This window comes from Tympanuchus pallidicinctus, unplaced genomic scaffold (assembly GCF_026119805.1).
Source record: "Tympanuchus pallidicinctus isolate F22 unplaced genomic scaffold, pur_lepc_1.0 scaffold31, whole genome shotgun sequence".
In the NCBI taxonomy this organism is placed as follows: Eukaryota; Metazoa; Chordata; class Aves; order Galliformes; family Phasianidae; genus Tympanuchus; species Tympanuchus pallidicinctus.
Genome location: NW_026294749.1, coordinates 10,320,064 through 10,341,050, shown reverse-complemented (window position 1 = coordinate 10,341,050; position 20,987 = coordinate 10,320,064). Strand labels below are relative to the sequence as shown.

The following is a 20,987-nucleotide window of genomic DNA, read 5'->3' as shown; positions in this document are numbered from 1 at the left end:
CCCTATCAGTTCTCCAAAAATTCCACCTTGACTTACGAGGGTACAGAAAGCACTTCAGTCAGACCCTTTGACACACGTTCAATTTTTTTGCTCACATTTAACAGTCCTGATAATATTAACAAAAGAGATCATTAGCATTCAGCAACGCAAAGTTACCAGATTCTGCTGATGAGCGTTAAAGATGTAGGCACTGAAATTTAAACTCCTTATTGCACAATGCTTTAAAATAGGCTACTAAAATACAGAATAGGCATTTCTTAAACTAGCACTCAAAAGCACAGTATTTTTTCTAAACAATTTCTTCTTGAGTGTTTGCTTTGTTTTCCTGGTTTTGATTTTCCTATGTGAAAAGCTAAGACTAACGATAACACAATGTTAATTATGATAACATAGGGCTATTTTACAATATTTACAGTAATCTGAGAAAAGAATAAAATGTTTCTCAGGATTCTGGTCAGATTTCTCCTAGCAAATACGTATGTGGGCACTGAGAGAAAGGATGCAAACGAACTCATTTCTCAACAAGGAGGAATTCATTTCCAACCTCAGAAAGAATACCAGTGTCAGATCTAAGGCTATACGAAACTGCAAATAACTTCAAAACCATCTTTTCTCATTCAAGCAGACCCCAGTCTCATTGTGTGATCCAAAAATACTTCTGTTTGTAAGCACCCGCCAAAAGACGGGCAGGAAGTCCCTTTGCAATCATCTGTGCTAACCTGCAATCAGATTCCTGTATGCTAAAGCTGGCTCACTTTCTAGATCATTGTTCAAGATAATCAGGAGTGCAGTATCGAAAAGAATCATCTGAAACAGCAGGAAACTATACATCATATCTACACAAAAGGAGATCAAGCTTATTTCCCTGCACACATCCTCTCCCCTCACAGTTTAACTTATGGATTGGAGATTGAATTAATCTCTGGTGATCTTCCCTCTGGGTGAAGAAGAAACGCGACTGTGCAGTGTGGGAAGCCACCTAGTGACAGAGGAGCAGAAATATGCCTGAAGCTGCCCAATGTTTCAGGACGATGATGCAGTTAGAGCATGTGATTACTGCTGTTTTCCTCAGCGACTTGCAACATGTGTGGAGCAATGTAGTTTCGAGAATTCCTTACTTATTTTGGGCAAATTTACGAGTCTTCCTGAATTTTCTAATGTGCTGTGAAATAGCAGATAGGGTGAAGATGAGACGCACAAGAGCAAAACAAAGTCTACCAAAAGGTGTAAGGAAAAAGTTTGGTGCCCGTTTTAAGCTCATAAAGGTACTGTATCCAGCAAAAGTTCAGATTTCTGAGGCTGGGAGGAGATAACATAAGAGATGAATTTTTAAGAACAGAAACAATGAAAATTGTTTTCTTATAAATCAATTGAGAGTTTTCATGAAGCAGAAAAACGAGTTCTAGAATTTGTGTGTTGGTAAAGGAGATTTCTCATTTCTCAAGAACTGAAAGCTCAAGGAATAACATGAGCACAGAACACTGCACAGCAAGAATTTAAGGTTAGAAATCTGTGTGCATATAGAAAGTGTGTTGTTTTCTGCCAATGAGGAAGAACTTCACTTTACCAACGTGCATGAACTTACTACTTCACTGCATAAGAATCTTCAGTAGTGCTATGCCAAAGAAACAACAACTTACTGGAATAATTCTTCAGTGTCACATGTTGATAGACTTAATGAAGGACTGGCTGAACATTCCTTGCAAGAAGAGACATTATTCACTAAAAAAAAAAAAAGAGAAAGGCTAGTCCTAGATCAATTCAAACAGTACTTAATATCACCTATACAACCAAAGGAGTAACTCCTCAGTTATTCATTTGAGCATATGAACAATATCCATTAATAGCCACTGGAAGTTGTTGTTTCTCCATGCTGAAGGAAACACCCAAGCCTACCCTACACAACCAGCCACGACTACCTTTGATGTCTGGGAGAAGACAGAAGTCAAGCTGAAAACCAGGAGGGGAGGAAACAATTATTTCCTGGCCCTAATCCAACTGATTTCTTTTCCATTTTCTTAAACTGTGCTTTTACATTATCAGCTCAAGCAAACTAACAAGAAAAAAAGCTACTTTTCATTTACTCTCAATCAGAAAGCACAGATGAGGAGGCACGTCCTCAGCAATGGGGACACAGAACAAGAAAGATGCACAAAGAGCAGAAAGTAACTCACTTTGAGATGCTGAAATGATACAAGTATGACAGCTGGAAAGTTGAGAATGTAATCCACACTGATACCATCTTTTTCTGATAGACAAAACATTTTTTTAGTGTTCTCAGTGAAATTGATAGCAGGCAGCATCTACAGATGTTGAAGCATGTTGGCATTTTATATCTCATCCTTTCAATCTGAAACATTATAATTCTATGATATTGATAATCAGTGAAAAAGAAAAAATCTTTCAGAGACTGTAATCAATACTCTATTTAAGTACCTCATTAGGAAATAATGAGAACTGATGCCAGTTACAGTAAGTTGCAGTGGAAAGAGACCTTAGGCAAAAAAATTAAACTGTTAAAATTTTCTGTTGTAAACAACTCTTTCCCTTCTGTTGCAGCAGTGTGGTTTCTGCAAGGTTTGGAATACTTTATTTCAGATGCTATAACTAACATTAAAATTCCTTCCCATACTGACAGATGGCACAATTGTGTGCATCTTCTTCATCACAAACATTGTTTTGTGAACTGTTCCAGAGTAAAACAGATTGATCCACAGCACGTGCATGGTTGAAATCCATGCTTAGTATGTAGCATACCTGGAATCTAACTACAACATGCAAATATTGATTAAAACATTAACAAAAAAGCTCTAATTGAGAAGTCTTTTTTTCACAAGTCTATGCTTTACCTTTTCCAGATCCTCACTTCCTACATTTTCTGAGGGGAACCAACATGACAGACTCTGTCAAGTCATTGGTGTATAGCTCAATAGCTATGAAAAGCATCCTTGTAAGTATTAAGATAAGACAGAGCCAAAGTAATTGTATCAGTATTTTCTGGGGAGTTTGCTTGAAGTGTTTACATCAAAGTAAAAATAAATACAGTATGTGGTATGATAATATGTCACTTGCATACGCATCTTGAAAAGTTAAACTTAATGTATAGATATAGAAAATAAATATAGAAAATCTGTATGTTACTCATGAATAATTGAATTAAATTGAAGACAAATAATCCTGCAAGCATTCAGTCAGTCATTTTACAAAACACAAAGTGATCTGTAATACAGACTCACTCCTCATTCAGAATGGGAATGACAACATTTTAGGAGAAGATGGAAATGTTGAAAACATTGTGGGATAGTTGGATAGACAAAAATATTTAAGCAGTCACCAAAAAAATGAGTCTATCACTGTCAAACAGTGGGCAATTCAATTTCTCACATACTAGAAAGATTTAGTTTTCCATGCCTCTTTGTATTTTTATCTACAGATGCTATTGTATTGAGGAAGAGAATTGAGTTCCTATCAGTAAACACAGAAAGCCAAAGAAATAGGGGTGGTTCTACTGAACCAAGTTTCAGATTAGTACTGAAATATCCCACTAACCTCAGTGCAGGATGGCAAAGGCTGCACAAGCTCTGAGACTTACTTAAGCCACAATAACTATTCCTGAGCAGATATTTTGCTCAGGAAACAGATATTGTGGTTTCAAGTTAGGGTCTGCAGAGAACTCATCTATAATGGAGTCAAACTGTGTAGTGTATTCATACTGTCCAATAGTGGACATGCCAGCATAGAAAATGTTTGCTGAATGCCACAAATCTGGTTCAGTTCAGTTAGCCAAAAATCTGAAAGGGCAACATAGGCCACTGCAAGAAATCAAGAATCCAACAGTCATAGCTAGGGATTCTTTTTAAGGCCATAACCAAATAATAATTTGTTATTACCCTAATTAGAAAAAAATCTTGTGCACACTAGTTGGTCCGTAAACTATTTGGTCAAAATCACGTTTTAAGTAAGAGATGACAACCCTTCAAGCCAAGCTGGAGTATGGCAAATATTTAGTCAATCTGCAGAGCTACCAGCTCTTCTATAACCCACGTGGATCTGATTGACAGCCACGTACTCTGCCTTACAGGGGGGCTCCATCATGCCACATACTAGTGAGTATCTGCAGTTACTCGATGGTACACAACTCATACAAAAAGAGCATTTAACTGGAGAGAACACGTGATTTTTGGAAAAGAGACACCTGGCACTGCTGCAGTAAAATGCTGTGGGATCAGCACTCCAAGCCACTGTGGGGCAGCTGCTCATGATCCCAGCGATACCATCGAACAACAACAAGCCTTAAGGAACCAACACAAAGAATAATAATCCTCAGCAGTGCCACTTACTACAGGCTGCCAAAAAAAAAAAGGAGTCTGAGCTTTGAAGAAAGTTATATTCAATAGAGCAGTCTCCCAGCTCTATGCTGAAACACAGACTGATCCTGTGCTGGATGCCCCTGTGGATCTGATCCTGCATCTGAGCACGATGAGCACCTAACGCTAAGACAAATAACTAGATGCTTCTAAGTGATCCCAAGAACCTCAATTTCTCTCACCAGGCAATCTGTGCTGGCAAGGGAATAAATACTGTTTTAACAGGATTTATGCCACTGCACACCTGCCAGCGTACAGGCATCCGATGACTACAGTACAATAATTACTCCTGCATTGGAGGAGGCAAAAGAAGACACACTTCACTTCCTGATCTTTCTATTTGTAACCCCCTTACGTATCTGGCTGATGTCACTGCCTCCTTATGTACTGCTTTATGAGGAAAGCCACTGATAGTTCTTGTCCAGTAGTTCTCAACTAGTAGCAGTAACTGAAGAGAAAAAATAGGAAATGCTTATAAAACTGAAAGCAGCCTGAAACATGCCGACACAAAAATGACTCAAAGCAAAACAAATCTATCCATACCAGATCTCTTATCAGCATTATTTTACAACTGTCATCTAACACCTCACAGATACCAAGATATTGACCATCAAAAGTAGGCAGAAAGGCATCCAGCATCGCAAACTTCTATAACATGAGAAAAGTTTTTGCAGAATCAAAAACAAAAAAAAAACCACGACCGGATTACCTGCACTTTCATGTCTATGTAATTCTGCTGTATTTTATGACTCGACGCTAAGCAAATGCTGAAATGCAGTATGTAGACAGAATGTGACTTCATATAGAATTAAAAAGCAACTCATGGAGAAAATTAAATCCTCGTATTCCCCAACTCACCATAAAACTGAAAAACTGCTTATGACAGAAAATGATGGAGTACAATTTAACCTTTCATAATTCATAACCGGTGAAGTATTTTTGCCTCAATGTCAGGATTAAAGACAGTAACTTTTCAGTTTTTGATCACTTGATTTATAAAACAAACCAAGCGCTGTAAGTAGACTTTTTTTTTTTTTTTTTTTAATTCTTTTGCTAAATTTGGATTCATCATCAGCTTAGAAATGTTCTGAACAACCACTTCAGGGCACAGAAAGCACTTCAGCAAATGCACTGCAAACCATCCAACAGCAAATTCTAGTGTAGGCTCACATTCAGCTCATACAACTCACACTGCTCTCCTTCTATGCTTCCTAAAGCATCCAATAAGCACAAATGGAACTATATTCGGAGAGCACGTGGGTTGTAGCAGCTCAGGTAGAAGGGAGCTAGGGTCACAGCAGCAACAAGTTACATCAGTAAGCGATAGTTAAAACTGCAGAGTAGAGAATTCAGGATAGAGAACTACATAATGAAAAGGTGGAAGACTTTGCATCCCAAGAAAGTTCTCTGAGTAGCTAGAGATAGATTATGAGACCGGCACTAATGAAGATTAGATTAAAAGGAGGAACCAAGATTTTTTTCCCTAGACTGAAATGAAGCTGTAATGCAAAACTGATTCCAGAACACGCTGCTTTCTCACTTCAATCTGGTAGATGGAAAACTCACATTAGGGTGACTGAACAACTTCATCCCTTCTCTCCATATAGCATTTAACACGGCATCCTATTTCTACTACCTGCAAACGATTTGCAAAATACATGCTTATGCCATGAACAACACTGAAACAGATGGAACTGTATCTTTTATTCAAAGCAGATTCGGAGAAGCATGAACAAATGTTCTAGATTCATACCTATTATGATAGTAATTCATACCTATTACTGCAGAACTTGCTAGATATTAATATAACTATCCACTCTCTGCTAGAATCATGGACTTTTATTAACTGCTCATTATATAGAAAAAGAAATTAACGATTGAGAAGTACTGAACTGCTTTTTTAAAACAGCACAGGTCCAATGTGGTAGCAACACTAAGAACTGCCACAGGCAGTTACCAAGACAAAGCAGATAGAAGCAGCGCAGTCAAATCACCATCAGTAATACATACTCTGTCTTGTTGTCTTCATTAAGCTACAGTTTAATTTTCAAAATCCCAGCACTAACTAAAAAGTCACCTGCAGCACACAGGCGGAGAGGCTGAGAAGGGGGAGAATGGGAAAGAAAGCAGTAACCTGTATTTCACAGGAGACAAGATTCCCTGAGCACATAGTACTGAATGGGACATCAGTTAATTCAGATGCCTCGTAGAACCGACTTTCAAGTTTGAGATTTTGGAAACGCTCTTGTCTGTACTGGGCCTAATTCATCATTAAATACATGTACCCTTGTGACTTGTACTATTATTTAGGTTACTCTGCAATATAAAATACGTATTGTATTGGCACGAGAAGAGCACTAATTACTAGTGCAGCAATAAGGGTCTGTGAACTCATGTGCTAAGGAAAAAGTTCGCCCAAGGTAATATCTTAGGGAGGTGTCACTCGTCTTCAGCTTGATCAGTTTGGAAACAGTCTTGTTTTAAAACAAAAAAATAAAAAATAAAAAGGAAAACTTTTTTTTTTTAAAGAAAGCCCTGTGAAAAAGAAAGGCTGCTACTAATCAGCTGCCTAATGGTAAATGTACACAATCTGCAGTAGCCTGTTTCATTTCCACAATTAGGCTAAGCTGTAACCTGATCAAATTATCACTGCCAGTACCATTTCAGTGTGCTATTAGACATGAAATGACACGTAAACAAGACCACACATAAACCAGTTTGCACTCTTGGCAACATTTACAATTAGAAGCCTTTTATTAGTTATGAATATCAACGGAAAAGAAAAATTGTAACACCTGAAGCATAGGCATAATCAAATGTAGAAGAATATTTTGCTTTTAATCATTGAAAGATAATATGGAAAGACCATATGGAAAGAAAAATTCTGAACACGTAAAATAACTGCAGCAGACAATCTTGTACGCAGACATCAAAAATGATCCACGCAAGAGCCTGCAGTTTGAAAGTATCACAATTCAACGTGGGAAAAAAAAGTTCTCTATAGTTATGGTCAGAGGAAGAAAAAAGTAACCACACTTCAGTCTTAAACTGATATTCTGCTCTAAATAGAACACTAGGTTTTACATCAAATTATGAAGGAATTACTGTTTAAAGAAAAGGAAGCAAGAGAAAGAGGATAGTGGCTTAACTGCCTCGTGAAGTGTTTATGAAAGTGCTACACTGAAGTGAAAACAGTTTAATATTTTCATGCTTTTCGTCCTCTAGGCTATAAGCTCTCACTGACCTAGGATGCCTGGAATAACACATTTTATATTCATCACCTGGGAAATTACTATGTAAGCTGAAGATGATGAGAAAAATCAGAGGAGATTTGTATGGAGGACTTTTCTTTGTGTTTTCAGGAAACTGACCAAGTGGTAGATAACTGAGTGGAGAACAGAAAAGCACCAAGGGAAGAGAGATTGCAGATGGAATTCCTCAAAGCATTAAAACACTCATAAATGTATAGAAAAACAGACATCTAGAGTTACTTGATAGGTAGAGACTATCTTTTTTTTTTTTTTTTTTTAGCAAAGCAAAGGTTGAAATATGAGCATGAAAACTCTTAGAAGCGTATCAGAGGAGCTAGAAACAAGTACGTCTAATTTAGCCATTTATATAGCTGAGCTGACAATCAGGTGTTTACAGAGCTTAATCAATTACAAATGATATTCCAGAACTGTCTTCCAAGCCAGAAGAGCTGAGGAGAAAATCTCATAGTATTTTTCCTTCTTCAGTTTTCTTTGGAATTTTACTTCTGAGAAACGCTTAGATGAAGAAAGAGGATTAAACAATTGTCTGCAGACCTGGAGCAGCAGAAGACTTGCACCTCATTAAGCAGGGGTTTATTTTCCAGAAATGTACACATTTAAGGACATTTAAAATCATTTACAATTTAGAAGTGATCATTCTTCCTTTCCTTTTTAACTCACAAGTCATACACTAGGCAATTCCTCAGAAGAACTGAATACTTCATGTTTGGAAGATTCTTACCCTGTGTTGATGGAAATGATTTCTATAAGTGGATTCTTCCTGATCTTTGGCAAATCCAGTCGTGCTCCCCCCAAACGTTTTCCATTGTTCTTTTTCTGACCAAGCAGTCTCACAGAATGACCTTCAAACAAAGCATAAAAATGCAGTCAGTACAAAGCACGTATTTGTTTTGATTTGCTCTTCATCACAAGCAGTATTTATACTTCAAAGACTGAAAATGAGAATGAGATGTAACACTTTCTTTCCATCAGCTGGAGAATTTAAAAAGAAATACTGACAGGTAAAATAAATCATGTTAAAATGGAAGAAGTTATTTCATCCAATTACCATTTCATACATTTGTTTCATTCAATTAAAATGATCTAAGCAGTTAAATATTCAGATTCTCAGGCAAATATCAACATACTATCAAATATAGTGATATTTATATGATGACTGTGGCAGAATGTATTTCCCCCCAGCTTTACACAAGCTGAAAATAGTAGGTAATAAACTACTCCTAAACATCTTTAAAGCTTCTTATGTAGAGAACCAACTTAACTGAGTTTAAGTTGCCTGACTACATAAGCCTTGAGGAAAGTACTGTGGAGTGCATCCTGAAAACGTATCAAAGGCTAAACTGACAAGTGGCATTTATGGTCAGCATTGGCTTTCCCACTCCAGCTCTGCCAGTCAGACTGCTATAACCAACACTGATCTTTGGGCAGAGAACACTGTAAGAAGGCAATCATTGTTTTACTCTATTTCACACATACCTGAGATTTTAATTTGCAACTTCTTTGCTATCCAGAGACCATATTGCCATTAACATCTCTGTTCTTTTTCTGCCCTAAGCACCCTGCTCTTTTCCTATAAATTTTGTTTCCCACAGGACGTGTAGAGGGTTCTGCAGCCAGGTGACTGTGCAGACAGATGCAGAGCAGCTGTGTTAAGACTCTGCTAGATAAGAGACACACTGCATTAGTGCCCCTATTTAAGGGGAAGAGGCTGCAAGTGATGAACTGAAGCAGATGGAAAAGGATCCTACTCTTACTTCCCTAGATGTAACAGAGATAATCACAAGGGTGTGTACCTTCAACACCAAGGAGACTGCAGGTCAGAAACTGCCTCCGATACTCTCTTGAAACTAGTATTATCCAGACAGTAAAATACTAAAGCTATCATAGCTGCCTGAAACAGAACATCAGTTACACAACCTTTGATACAATTCAGCAGTACAAGTGACAAGCTTCACTAAAATACTGAAAGCAAAATCCAGCAACGAAGAATAAAATAAACTGAGCATATATTATTGCAAGACCCAGAACAAAATATCTCCAGTGAAAAAATCATTTATTTCATAAAACCCAGGCATAGGCCATAATGGTGGGCTGCAAGCCACCCAGAAGACATCTGGAGTTTGTGAAGAATAACTTCCAGGTCCAGGTGGTGAAGGAGACAATAAGGAGAAGTGTGCTACTGGATTTAGGTCATACAAAGAAGGGCTGGCTGAGGAAGTGGGTATCGGAGGCAGCCTTGGCTACAACAACCATGAGATAGTGAAGTTCAAGGTTTTGTGTGGAAAAAAACAGGGCAGGAAGTCAAATTGCAACCCTGCACATCAGGAGAGCCAACAACAACCCCTTCAGAACCTACCTGGCAGTATCCCACAGGTCAAAGCATTGGAAGGAAAGGGGGTCCAAAAGAGTTGGTTAACATTCAAGCATCACTTTCAAGCTTGAGACCGGTGAACCTCTAAGACCAAGAAATCAGGCAGAAGTGGCAGGAGACCCACATGGATGAGTAAAGAGCTAATAGGAAAAAAAACTCAAACAGAAAAAGGAAGTTTATGGACTGTGGAAAAAGGATCTGGCCACTTGGAAGAAAAAAAGAAAAGCAGCTGGGGCACACAGGGATGCAACAAAGATGACCAGGGCCCATTTAGGATTAAATCTGGTGAAGATGGTAAAGGACAACAAGAAAGGCTTCCTTAAATATATTGATAGCAAAAGGAAAACCAGGGGAAACGTGGGCCTGCTGCTGAATGAGGTGGCTGCCCTGGCTATGGAGGACACAGAGAAGGCAGAGTTACTGATTTTCAAGCTTCAGACTTTACTGTGAAGACTTACCTTCAGTGTCTGGGATTCCTAAGGGCCAAAGAGAGTCATGGGAAAGGAAGACTTCCCCATGGTCGAGGAGGATCTGGTTAGAGATCATCTAGTCAAACTCAACATACACAAATCCACGGCCCGCAACAGGACACAGCCATGACTGCTAAGGGAGCTGGCAGAAGTGATTAGAGAACCATTCTCCTTAATTTTTGAAAGGTCGGGGAGAACGAGAGAGGTGCCTGAGGGCTGGAGGAAAAGCCAGCATCACTCCAGTCTTCAAAAAGGACAAGAAGGAGAACCTGGAAACTACAGACCAGTCAGCCTCTCCTCTGTCCCTGGAAAGCCGATGAAGCAATTTATTCTGGATATCTTCTCCAAGCAAGTAGAAGAAAAGGAATTTACCAGGAGCAGTTAACACAGATCCACTAAGGAGAAATCACGCTTTATCAGTCTGATAGCCTTCTATGGTACCATGAGCAGCTGGGTCATGCGTACATCATTCTCACGTGTAAGCTTAAGAAGTTAGGAATGGAAGACTGGACAATGAGATGGATTGAGAATTGGATGACTGGCAGAACTCAGAGGAGCAGAGTATAGTTGGAAGTTTGTTACTAGCAATGTTCCCCTTGGATTTGTACTGGGCTTGGTCTTGTTCAGCATCTTCATCAATAACCTGGATATAGGGATAGAGTGCACCCTCAGCAAGCTTGCTGACGATATAAAGCTGGTAGGAGGAGTGGCTGACACACCAGAAGGATACAAGACTTGAACAGACTGGAGAGTTGGGCAGAGTGGGACCAGGACCTGTGTGTCCTGGTGGGCAGCATGTTGGCCACGAGCAGCAGAATGCTCCTGCGGCCAGTTCAGAGGTGTCCCAGCATGCATTAAAAAGAGCATGACCAGCAGGTCGAGTGAGGTTATCTTCCCTCTATACTCTGCCCTGGTGTGGCCATACCTGAGGTACTGTGCCCACTTCTAGGCTCTCCAGTTCAAGAAAGACAGGGAACTACTGGAGAAAGTCCAGCAAAGGATTACAAAGATAATTAGGGGCCTGGAGCATCTCCTGTACAAGAGGCAACGGGTACAAACTGCAAATTCCATCTGAACCTGAGAAAGAACTTCTTTGAGAGTTACAGAGTCCTGGAAAAAGCTGCCTAGAGAGGCTGTGGAGCCTCCTTCTCTGGAGATGTTCAAAACCCAGCTGGAAGCTTTTCTGTGCAACCTACTCTAGGGAACCTGCTTTAGCAAGGTGTTTGGATGAGACAATGTCCAAAGGTTTCTTCTATACGATTGATTCTGTGATAACAGACAGCAAAGGAAACTATTCCAAATAACTGACAAAAGGTGGACAGTGACCACTACTTAGGGATTAGGAAAGGGAAAAATCACCTGCCTTTTAAAGTTGAAGAACTCTTCCTATCAACAGCTGTTAACAAAACTAATTCATCCATCAGTTAAAGTTTTTCTGCACTATTCTCATTTTAAGGAGACGTTAATTTATTTATAAATAATGTCACATTCATACTCTGAATTTTCTATGACATCACAGCAACAGCTGGAAGGATAAGCAACTACTTTTGATAGCCTTCCTTATACTTCTTCAGATACATAAAAAAACTCTTAAAATTTGATTTAATGAAGTGAGTAGAATCAGGTGAGATTGCAATGGTTAATACTAAAAGGAGACATCAGCAATAGTAATTGAAAGGTTATTATTTTTGCAAATGTGCAGGAGAAAAAAAATTCATTATACCCTGCTGTGAACTTAGAATATCTTACTTGTGCTATTAACATTTGCTAAATTATTCATTCCACCCTTTTCATGACAATAACAGCAAAACCATTGTCTCGTAATACAATCGGTTATTTTCCAATCTAATGCTTCGTTAAGGAGTCACAAGCGTAACACCGTTTTATTTACTTGTATAACAAAAGTGATTGCATTATCATAGGCACAAAAATTGAACTAGAAGCAGAGGACATCCCTTTTTGTATTTCTTAATACTGTGGTTTATTCGGAACAAAGCAGCTTATCCAGTTTTTAAATATTCAATTGCTTGACCGTGTTAAAACCGCACTTGGATTTATGGCTGAAATCATAATGGAATAGTTTGCATCATTCCAAAATACTCAGACTTAAAAATAATAATAATCACCCCAATTTGTACATTTATAACTGTATAATCAATGAATATTAAGATGCTATAATTACAAAATAAACAAGAGAGTCAGGCAAAGCAGATTACAGTAACAAAAAGAGAACAGATAGCAAGCTTATCTGTACCTTGGGCTCACAAAACTCCAGCAGAGACCCTTCCCCACTGGCAGCCAGCTCTTCAATAGGTCTAGGAGAGGTGCAGCCAGGCTCCCCCCCTTCCGGCACACAGCTGAATTGCCTTCACCTGTGCTCCTGTGGCTGACTCAGTGCTCGCCTCAGGTGGTCAATCAGAGGTTCAGGCCGTGGCTCAGCAGTTCCCATGTGACAATTAAAAGTCAGATCACCATTCTGAACTCCACAAAATATGCACGAGAAACCTGTCCTCCCCAACAAATTATATTTCAGCAGAATCGGAGAAGCTTCATCTCTGAATTCGTACTCTCACAACGAAGAGCAACATGAATTATTGTCATCTAGTAAGAATTCAGCTCATGCTCTGCTTTTCCCATACTGGGAGAATTAATCAAACTTTCATGGAAATTCTGGAAAAAGGGGCTATGCAACTTACCTCAAATCTGTTTCAAATGCGTTGAAGGAAGAAAAATGGAGATAATGACAGACCTACTCAGGAGGTACAACTTTATAGTCCCCGTTTTCTCAAGAAAATAGGCAGAATAAAATGCAAAACACCATGGTAGTTTGGAAAATTCAGCTAGCTCTGTGTTTTAAATGCCAGACGAGTTACCAGAAGCATCAGAAAACAAGTCTCCAAATGTTTGCAACTAAAATAAAACTCATTAGGGTGCACAAGACCCAGCCTCTCTCTAAAAGTGGAAAGAATCTCCACCTAGGCAGTCACCTCCTACCTGGTCCACTGAGTGGTTCACAGCCCTGTACTGCATGTGGCGCTGAGGGACTTTGTTTAGTGACAAGACTGGACAAGGCAGGTTGGTGGCTGGACTTTATCTCAAAGGTCTTTTCCAACCTATCTGAGTCTACGATCGCTTCATGCCCCCTTGCCCACTCCATACACAACAGGATCAGCGTAACCAACTACTGTTATTTCTATTGCAGACATATTAATAATTGAAAAAGAAAAAAAAATCCCATTACAATATTTGTGACCTTCAATTCTTTTTCCCTACTCTATGCATTAACTATTTTGTTTCATTCTAAACAATCATTGAAGCACGTTTACAATGTTATTGCTATTAATAAAGCATAACTTGATAACTTTTCAAATCCTGTAGATCTTTTCCTCCCATATTTATGTCAAGAAAACTTCAAAATACAACTTCAACCTTTAATAAAACTTAAAAACCTTTCAATATTTAGAATGGGGCAAAAAAGGAAAATGCTAAACAATCTTTTTTAAATTGTCTGAGCTGCACAAATCCCAAACCAACATCAAGCATAGCAGAAAAAGCAGGAATTTCAAATCCCATTCATTATCTCCTTTCACAATTTAGAAAGGAATGAAACAGTGGTCTCCTTCTCTCTGAAGGAGAGAACAGGCTGCATAACAAGTTAGCCAAAGAAAGCAGGTATCTCAAAACTTATTTTTTTTTGTTTTTTTTTTAAAGCTTCATATAAAATAATTTGTGAAAACTGAGTAAATCACAGTTCAACTTCCAAAACAATGAGTGCCCTGTCGCAGATATTAAACAAGCCACTTTTTTTTTTCTTTTTTTTTTCTTTTTTGTTGGCTTGCTGGCTGAAAGATGCAAGCTTTGAAATACTGCTTCATGACAAAGGGTGACTGACCACTCAGACGGGCTGCCCAGATTGGTAGTGGAGTATCTCCTTCCCTGAGACATGCAAAAGCTGGCAGGACGTGTTCTGAGTTATGTCCTCTGCATGTCCCTGATTGAGCAGGAAACTGAACCAAAAGGCCTCCAGAGGTGCCTTCCAACCTCTATCACCCTGTGATGCTGTGGAGCAGATCTAGTCAGGTCACTCAGTCTAGATGTGTTCATAGACCAGTCAAAACATTCCAGTGCTATATACCTCTCCTGACAAAAAGATAACTTCTCTAATTTCACACAGTATACCGGCAAATCCAACTATATTTTAAAACTGTAAAGTTTAATTTGAGATTTAAATCATGTTTCAGAGTAGATATTCACAAGGCACTTCATGCAGATTACACTAATAAAGTCCTACTGACCAAGTGAAGAAGCTCATAGAGCAGAATCACTCACAGTAAAACCATAAGTGAAATCAAGGTAGAAACAATTTTAAATGAATCAGAGATCTCGAATTCTAAGAGCTCTCTTGAAAACGAAACTCATTTTTATATGCAAGTCAGTGAACGCAACTCACATTTCTTGGCATTGTTCCCACAGAAGATGAGCTTGGAATGAATTAATCAGGGTATTAAATCCTATTGTTAGTTTAAATAAAGACTTTTACACGTGTCAGTTTGATAAACCACTGTGCAGAACAGAAGTAGTTTCAATGTATTTTCACTTGTTCAAAAGGATACAAAGAAAATACCATAATATTAATGCTACATACATGCATACGCTTTTATTTGTAGATGGTATGTGCTTCACCAGTGCAGCAAGAGAATGACTGATCTTGAAACAGAATTATATGAAGGGAACTGATAATGGAATTTCCTTACCTTAAGATTACAATACTGAATAGGCTCTGAACATCAGACTACTGGAGTAGTATTTTGCCAGCTTGATACAAGGTCAAGCTAGAGGAAAGTGGTACGGTTTAGTCATTTTAATTGAACTCAACAACTGTCTATCAGTCTTGCAATTATCTCCCAGATCCTAACAGACATCTGTATTTCAAAAATAGCCATCTCCATTCAGTCCACAGGCTGGTGCCTCTCAGTAGCTGCTGAGAAATACTGCCTGACAGACAGAGCAGGGCCCCATCCCTGGAGGCAATCAAGGCCAGGCTGGATGTGGCTCCGGGCAGCCTGGTGTGGTGGATGGTGACCCTGCCTATGGTTGGGGGATTGAAACTTTGAGGTCCTTTTAAACCCAGGCCATTCTATGATATGATTCTATGGTGATCTACTGACGGTCCCTCCTCCATGATGCCTAACCCTGCTGTAAATGCAGTGTGCCACTGGAACAGCTCCCAGCCTGGTACAGAGCACAATTTCTTAGCTGTTGCCTTCAAGGTTAGGTGCAAATATCTGAAGGAGCTCAAGAACACTAGTTTAAAGAAAATCTTCAGAGATGCAGGAAACTCCAGCCTTGGCAGCAACAATTTCTATTGTTTTCAGTTTGTTGTTACCCATTCTTTCCCTTTCCCAGTTACATGCTTACATTTAGAGGTTATTCACCGTTTCCTGAAATACACTTATTTTCCTCACAACAAGGCTGCCAATGTACAATTGCACACCTCCCAGCTGTCTCTCACTAACCTGTTTGATCTTCTCCAGCACCATGGGGGAAAAAGGACTAAGTACAATTTCATGTATTTTTGCACACATTTCCTTCCACCGTTACTCCATTTTTAATGCAGAGCTTAGTGCTAGCACTGGAAAAATGCACACAGGAGCACCATACCTAAAGAAGGCTGAGCAACTTGAAGGGAAAGCAAAGGAGCAAGTAAGCCCAAAGAAAAACTGAAGAAGTGGAAGGAAGAAACAAAAACAGTGATAAAGACTGAAAGATGGAAGGATCAAGCAAATATAAATAGTGGAAAGAATTAGGAAACTTCAGCAAAAGTAACAAAAAGAGAACCTTAAAGACAAGGGAGCATAATAAGATCAAATAAATAATAAATGCAAAGGATGAAGAGACAAATCAGGAGCCATTACAAAACTGTAATATCAAACCAAGTAAGTTTTATTTTACAGTGATGTTCTTCTAACTCTGCAGCTACGATGTAGAACAAAGATATTTCACATCTTTGTGGAGGACTGACAAAAGATAGCATCTGAGACACAAGGATCTCCTCAAATTGCCTAACACACCGTACAGCTAGCCTTGACTGTTACTGATACTTCAGCCCAGTTCTCTTACACTTGGACTTTAACCACAGTTGTTGCTTTAAACACAGACTTGTCAGCTGAGTTAGACTCAAGCCCCGCTTTACCTCTGGGGAATCAGCCCACTTGTGCCAATCTCCCACCTCTTCTGCTTGCCCTGAAGCAAAAACAAGCAGACATGACTGAATGCAGAGAAATCCTTGAGCTCCCCAAGGCAATGACAGGCTGCCAGACAAAGGCAGAAACAATGACACTCACTGACTTAGGGCTTTACTGTGCTAATACACCCACCCAAACCCACCCACACTAGAGCGAAGATATTCCTGAGTGTCATCCATGGGATTTTCTGCCTCTAGTAAATGCAGGCAACAGGCAAAAAGGAAAAACAAACCCAGATGGAATATACATGCTCTTCCCCTGGCCTAGAAACTAATACAAATTACTCCTTTTTTAGATCAGCATAAACAACAATGTTGTGCAAGTTAAGCTCCTTCTTCAACTCGTGTATGCAGGAACTGGATCCCCTTACAAGTCAGGGAATGATTCAGCCTAATGCTATCAGAATCACTGATATTTTCCCCATTTGCATGCCCAGGCACCACAGCAAAAAGCATTTACCTGGTCCCATCAGGGTACTGATAGCAGTTAGTAATTTGGCCAAGTTGCTACAATTCCGAGCTCTTTAGAAAGGATCACCACACTGCACAAGCTCAAAGAAAGCTGCAGATATTATTAAGCATGTGACACACGTGATATTAACCTGAAATATGTGTATTTACTAAGCCCTGCATTGGGAATTAGCATATAATAGCAATTCTGTTCCAGAAGACTCAAGAATAAGAGTGCCACATGAGTGAATACGGGCTTTTAAATATTTAATTTATTAAATAGAGTACAGAAGTTCACAATCTTTTTAAAAAGCTCTGCAGGTGGCCTGCACTGCTAGAAACCACAGATTATTTTCTCTCTATTAAACATAAAGTAGATCTATCTTTACTGGTATTCCTGCAGTGTTTCACTGAATCACAGCAATATCTGTAAGGATAGGAACTCAAAGCACTGGCTACAGCCTTCAACAGCACAGGGGGACAATGCTAACAGTCGACTGCAGGAAGAGTTCCCCTGACCACCTCTCCTCACATTTCTGAAGAAATGCATTTGATCAGGTTCAAGGATGCTGCTCAAAACTTCAGGAGATTTGAGATAGAAACTTACAAAGAAAAAAAATTGGAACAGATGAAATAGACCGTGCTCTGAGGAAAGGGAATATTGAAGGGTGAATTGTCAGAGTAAGATGCAGGAACACAAGTAACATTCAGAGGAGATGCAGGTTGAAAAGAACAAAACACTCTTAGAGAGGCAGGCTGAGATGAACCCATTGCTGTACACAAAAGCAAGCTTTTAGTTTCCTCTCTACTCCCCTGCCATCTGTTTGAACCCTTTTTCTTGGTATTTAAATTGCACTGATTTGAACACACAATTCCCTACCAGCCAGGAGTATTCTCCAGCAGAGCTGAACAGAGCTAACCATGAGCTGAGCTTCATCAGCCAACAGAGCCGAGTCTAACCAAGGTAAGAAAAAGAGGAATGTTACAAGAGCATCATTCGTTAGTCTGAAAATGAGCACAGATGGGTCTGGAAGAAAAGTTACCTTTTCCATGCACATCACAGGCTCATGAAAAAAAAAAAACAACAAAATTTTGCTATTAGGATTTTCAAATCTGTTCCCCCAGACTCCATTGCTCTTCTTCTACTGAATCACTATTCACCTCCCACTCAGTTTCTGTGAGATGTTCGAAAAGGTGACATTTGTAACACAGATAGCCAGTCACAACAGTTTTTCAAAACCAAATAAATAAATAAGAAATTACAAAATTCACATAAAATTCTGGATCAACTCACACGCTTAATCATCCCTGCATGTCCAAGAGCACTGAACAGGCACAGCAACGGCAATAAACCATCATGCAAGTGCCAGAGATGGAAATCTGTTGTCTAAACAAATAAAACTTGTGAGTTCCCTGATTATGGATGATTTACAAAAGCAATTCCCATCTGTCTTTGCAGAATTTTCTCCATAATTTCTTCAAATTTCTCATTGTGCTCTGTTTCTTTAAATTACACTCTAAAACTAAGCTTTCTGAACTGATACTGGCACAGTTCATCATACTACTCTTTTGAATTCATCTCACAGAGGTTGAATTTCTCATACATCATACTTCTCCTAAGCAGTCAGAAACATGAAATCAAAATTCAAGCCACTGCTCTTGTGAAGCACTCAGCTGAATGAAGACACCTTCATTAAAAAATTGTAAGGTTAATTCAGGTCGGGGTCGTCTTAAGTCAACGTTCACTGTTAAAGTAATACTCAAATTAAAAGCAGACAAAAATACTACCCCTTCAGGTAATGGCACTCTTCCCACATGTAAAGCTGATGACTTAGATTTTAACAAACATATATATATATCTTTGGGTTTATATAGGAACAGCTTCAAAATTACTAATCCACAGACAGTAAGAACGAGATGGATAGAGTGAAGATTTTAACCTTATTAAGCTGTCCCAACTATTAACACACAAATTAGTGACTCTGAATCTTTTAAACTACCATCATTTCAACACTGTATCTCCAAGCTATGTTCCTATAGCCTGCAGGAAATCTGGTTTATAAGTGTCTTGCAAAATTTTTGCAGCTTGTATCATTATTTTTCAATAATTTCAGTTTAAAAAGTAGCTCCCATATCTCGAGATAGTGCTCAAAATGTAACAGTGTGTACAGGAAGCAGATGCCCAGATACTGGCAAAGTAAGCTACAGGGCAGCTGCTTTGAGAAGAGACCAGAGGCTGTCCAATGCCATTCACAGATGGTTGCAGTCAGCTCCAACAGGTCCAGCTCAGGACACAGCCAAACCAGTGGTATCTCTAGAAAAGGATAGTTTAGAAAGGAGAAAAAACACTGCACTGAGAGAGGGAATAGGTGAGAGAAACAGCCCTGTGGCCACCAACAGAAGGGCAGAATGAGGGCAGAAAGTGATCCAGGCACACAGCAGAAGTTCCCTGCAGCCCAGGAGAGACCTGTGGTACAGCAGGCTGTTCCCCTGCAACCTGTGGAAGACATGAGAGCAGGCAGATATACTCTGAAGAAAACTGCAGCCCATGGAGAGGAGCCTATGCAAGAGTAGGTTTTTCTGGCAGGAACCGCCGGCTCACAAGGGACCTGTGCTGGAGCAGTCTGTTCCGAAGGACAGCACCCAGTGGAGAACCACAGAATGGCCAGGGTTGGAAGGGACCTCAAGGATCATGAATCTCCAACCCCTGCCACAGGCAGGGCCACCAACCTCCACATTCAATATCAGACCAGGCTGCCCAGGGCCCCATCCAACCTGGCCTTGAACACCTCCAGGGATGGGGCATCCACAGCTTCTCTGGGCAGCTGTTCCAGCACCTCACCACTCTCAAAGTAAAGAACTTAAAGAGAAAATCAATACTGGAGCAGCTCTTGAAAAAACGGCACACCGGAGTGTTGAAGGAGAGGAATATGAGGAGCAAATGGCAGAGAAGAGCTGTTAAGGACTGACTGTAGCCCCCATTCCCCTTCCCCCCGTCCCACTGTGAGGAGAGGAGCAGAGAATGAAGAGGAGAAGTTGATGAGGAGAAGTTGATACCTAGAAGAAGCAGGGGCAGAGGGAAAGCTATATTGAGTTTTGTGCTTATTTCTTACTATCATACTCTATTTTTAATTGGCAGTGAATTAATTTTCCCCGTGTCCAGCTTGCCCTCAGTGGCAATTGGTATGCAATCTCCTTGCCCTTACCAGGACCCATGAGCTTTTCCATCTTACTTTCTCTCCCTGTCTGCTGAGAGCAGGGAAGCAACAGGGAGACTGGGAGGGGAAACGGCAGCCAGCAAAGGTCAACCCACCACACAGTGAAATAAATAAAAGAACCCATCCAAAAATATCCCCTTTTTCTATCTGCTTTTAAAGGATTACAGAACCCTGGACTCAAGGAGGCCATTACCCTCCCTCTGACCCTCCTCGAACAGCAATTAGGCACAAACAAGTCAGTTTCCTGACTGGAAGCCAAATAATATTTTTTCTCAGAAAAGAACTCCTGATGCCTACAATTTTTATTCCTCATTTGGCTCAACATCAACTTCTTAAGTAAAGGCAGCTCTTCCCACTATCACAGAAATGGGGGAGACAGTATTTTATTTACTGTTATCAGTGGACTACAATGAAAGCAAGCGGCACTTTCATTATTTCACAAAAATACTACTTTAACATGCTGGCATTCATACACATACCTTACATACATACACACAAGGTCTGCAATGCAGTCTGTATACAAGACGGGTACCATTTACCTGCTCATTTTTGTAGACGGACACAACTAACATAATAAGTAAGTATATGAGGGCAA

The 20,987-nt window shown here is 39.7% G+C and overlaps 1 protein-coding gene across 2 annotated transcripts in view; it reads right to left on the bottom strand.

The window, feature by feature from the left end:
- The window catches only part of CDKAL1 (CDK5 regulatory subunit associated protein 1 like 1), a 364,386-nt gene that overhangs the window by 218,080 nt on the left and 125,319 nt on the right, over nucleotides 1-20,987 (bottom strand). For both annotated transcript variants that reach the window (XM_052697955.1, XM_052697956.1), the window contains exon 8: nucleotides 8,361-8,481. In XM_052697955.1, coding sequence (XP_052553915.1) covers nucleotides 8,361-8,481 — 121 coding nt within the window. The remainder of the gene's footprint in view (nucleotides 1-8,360; nucleotides 8,482-20,987) is intronic.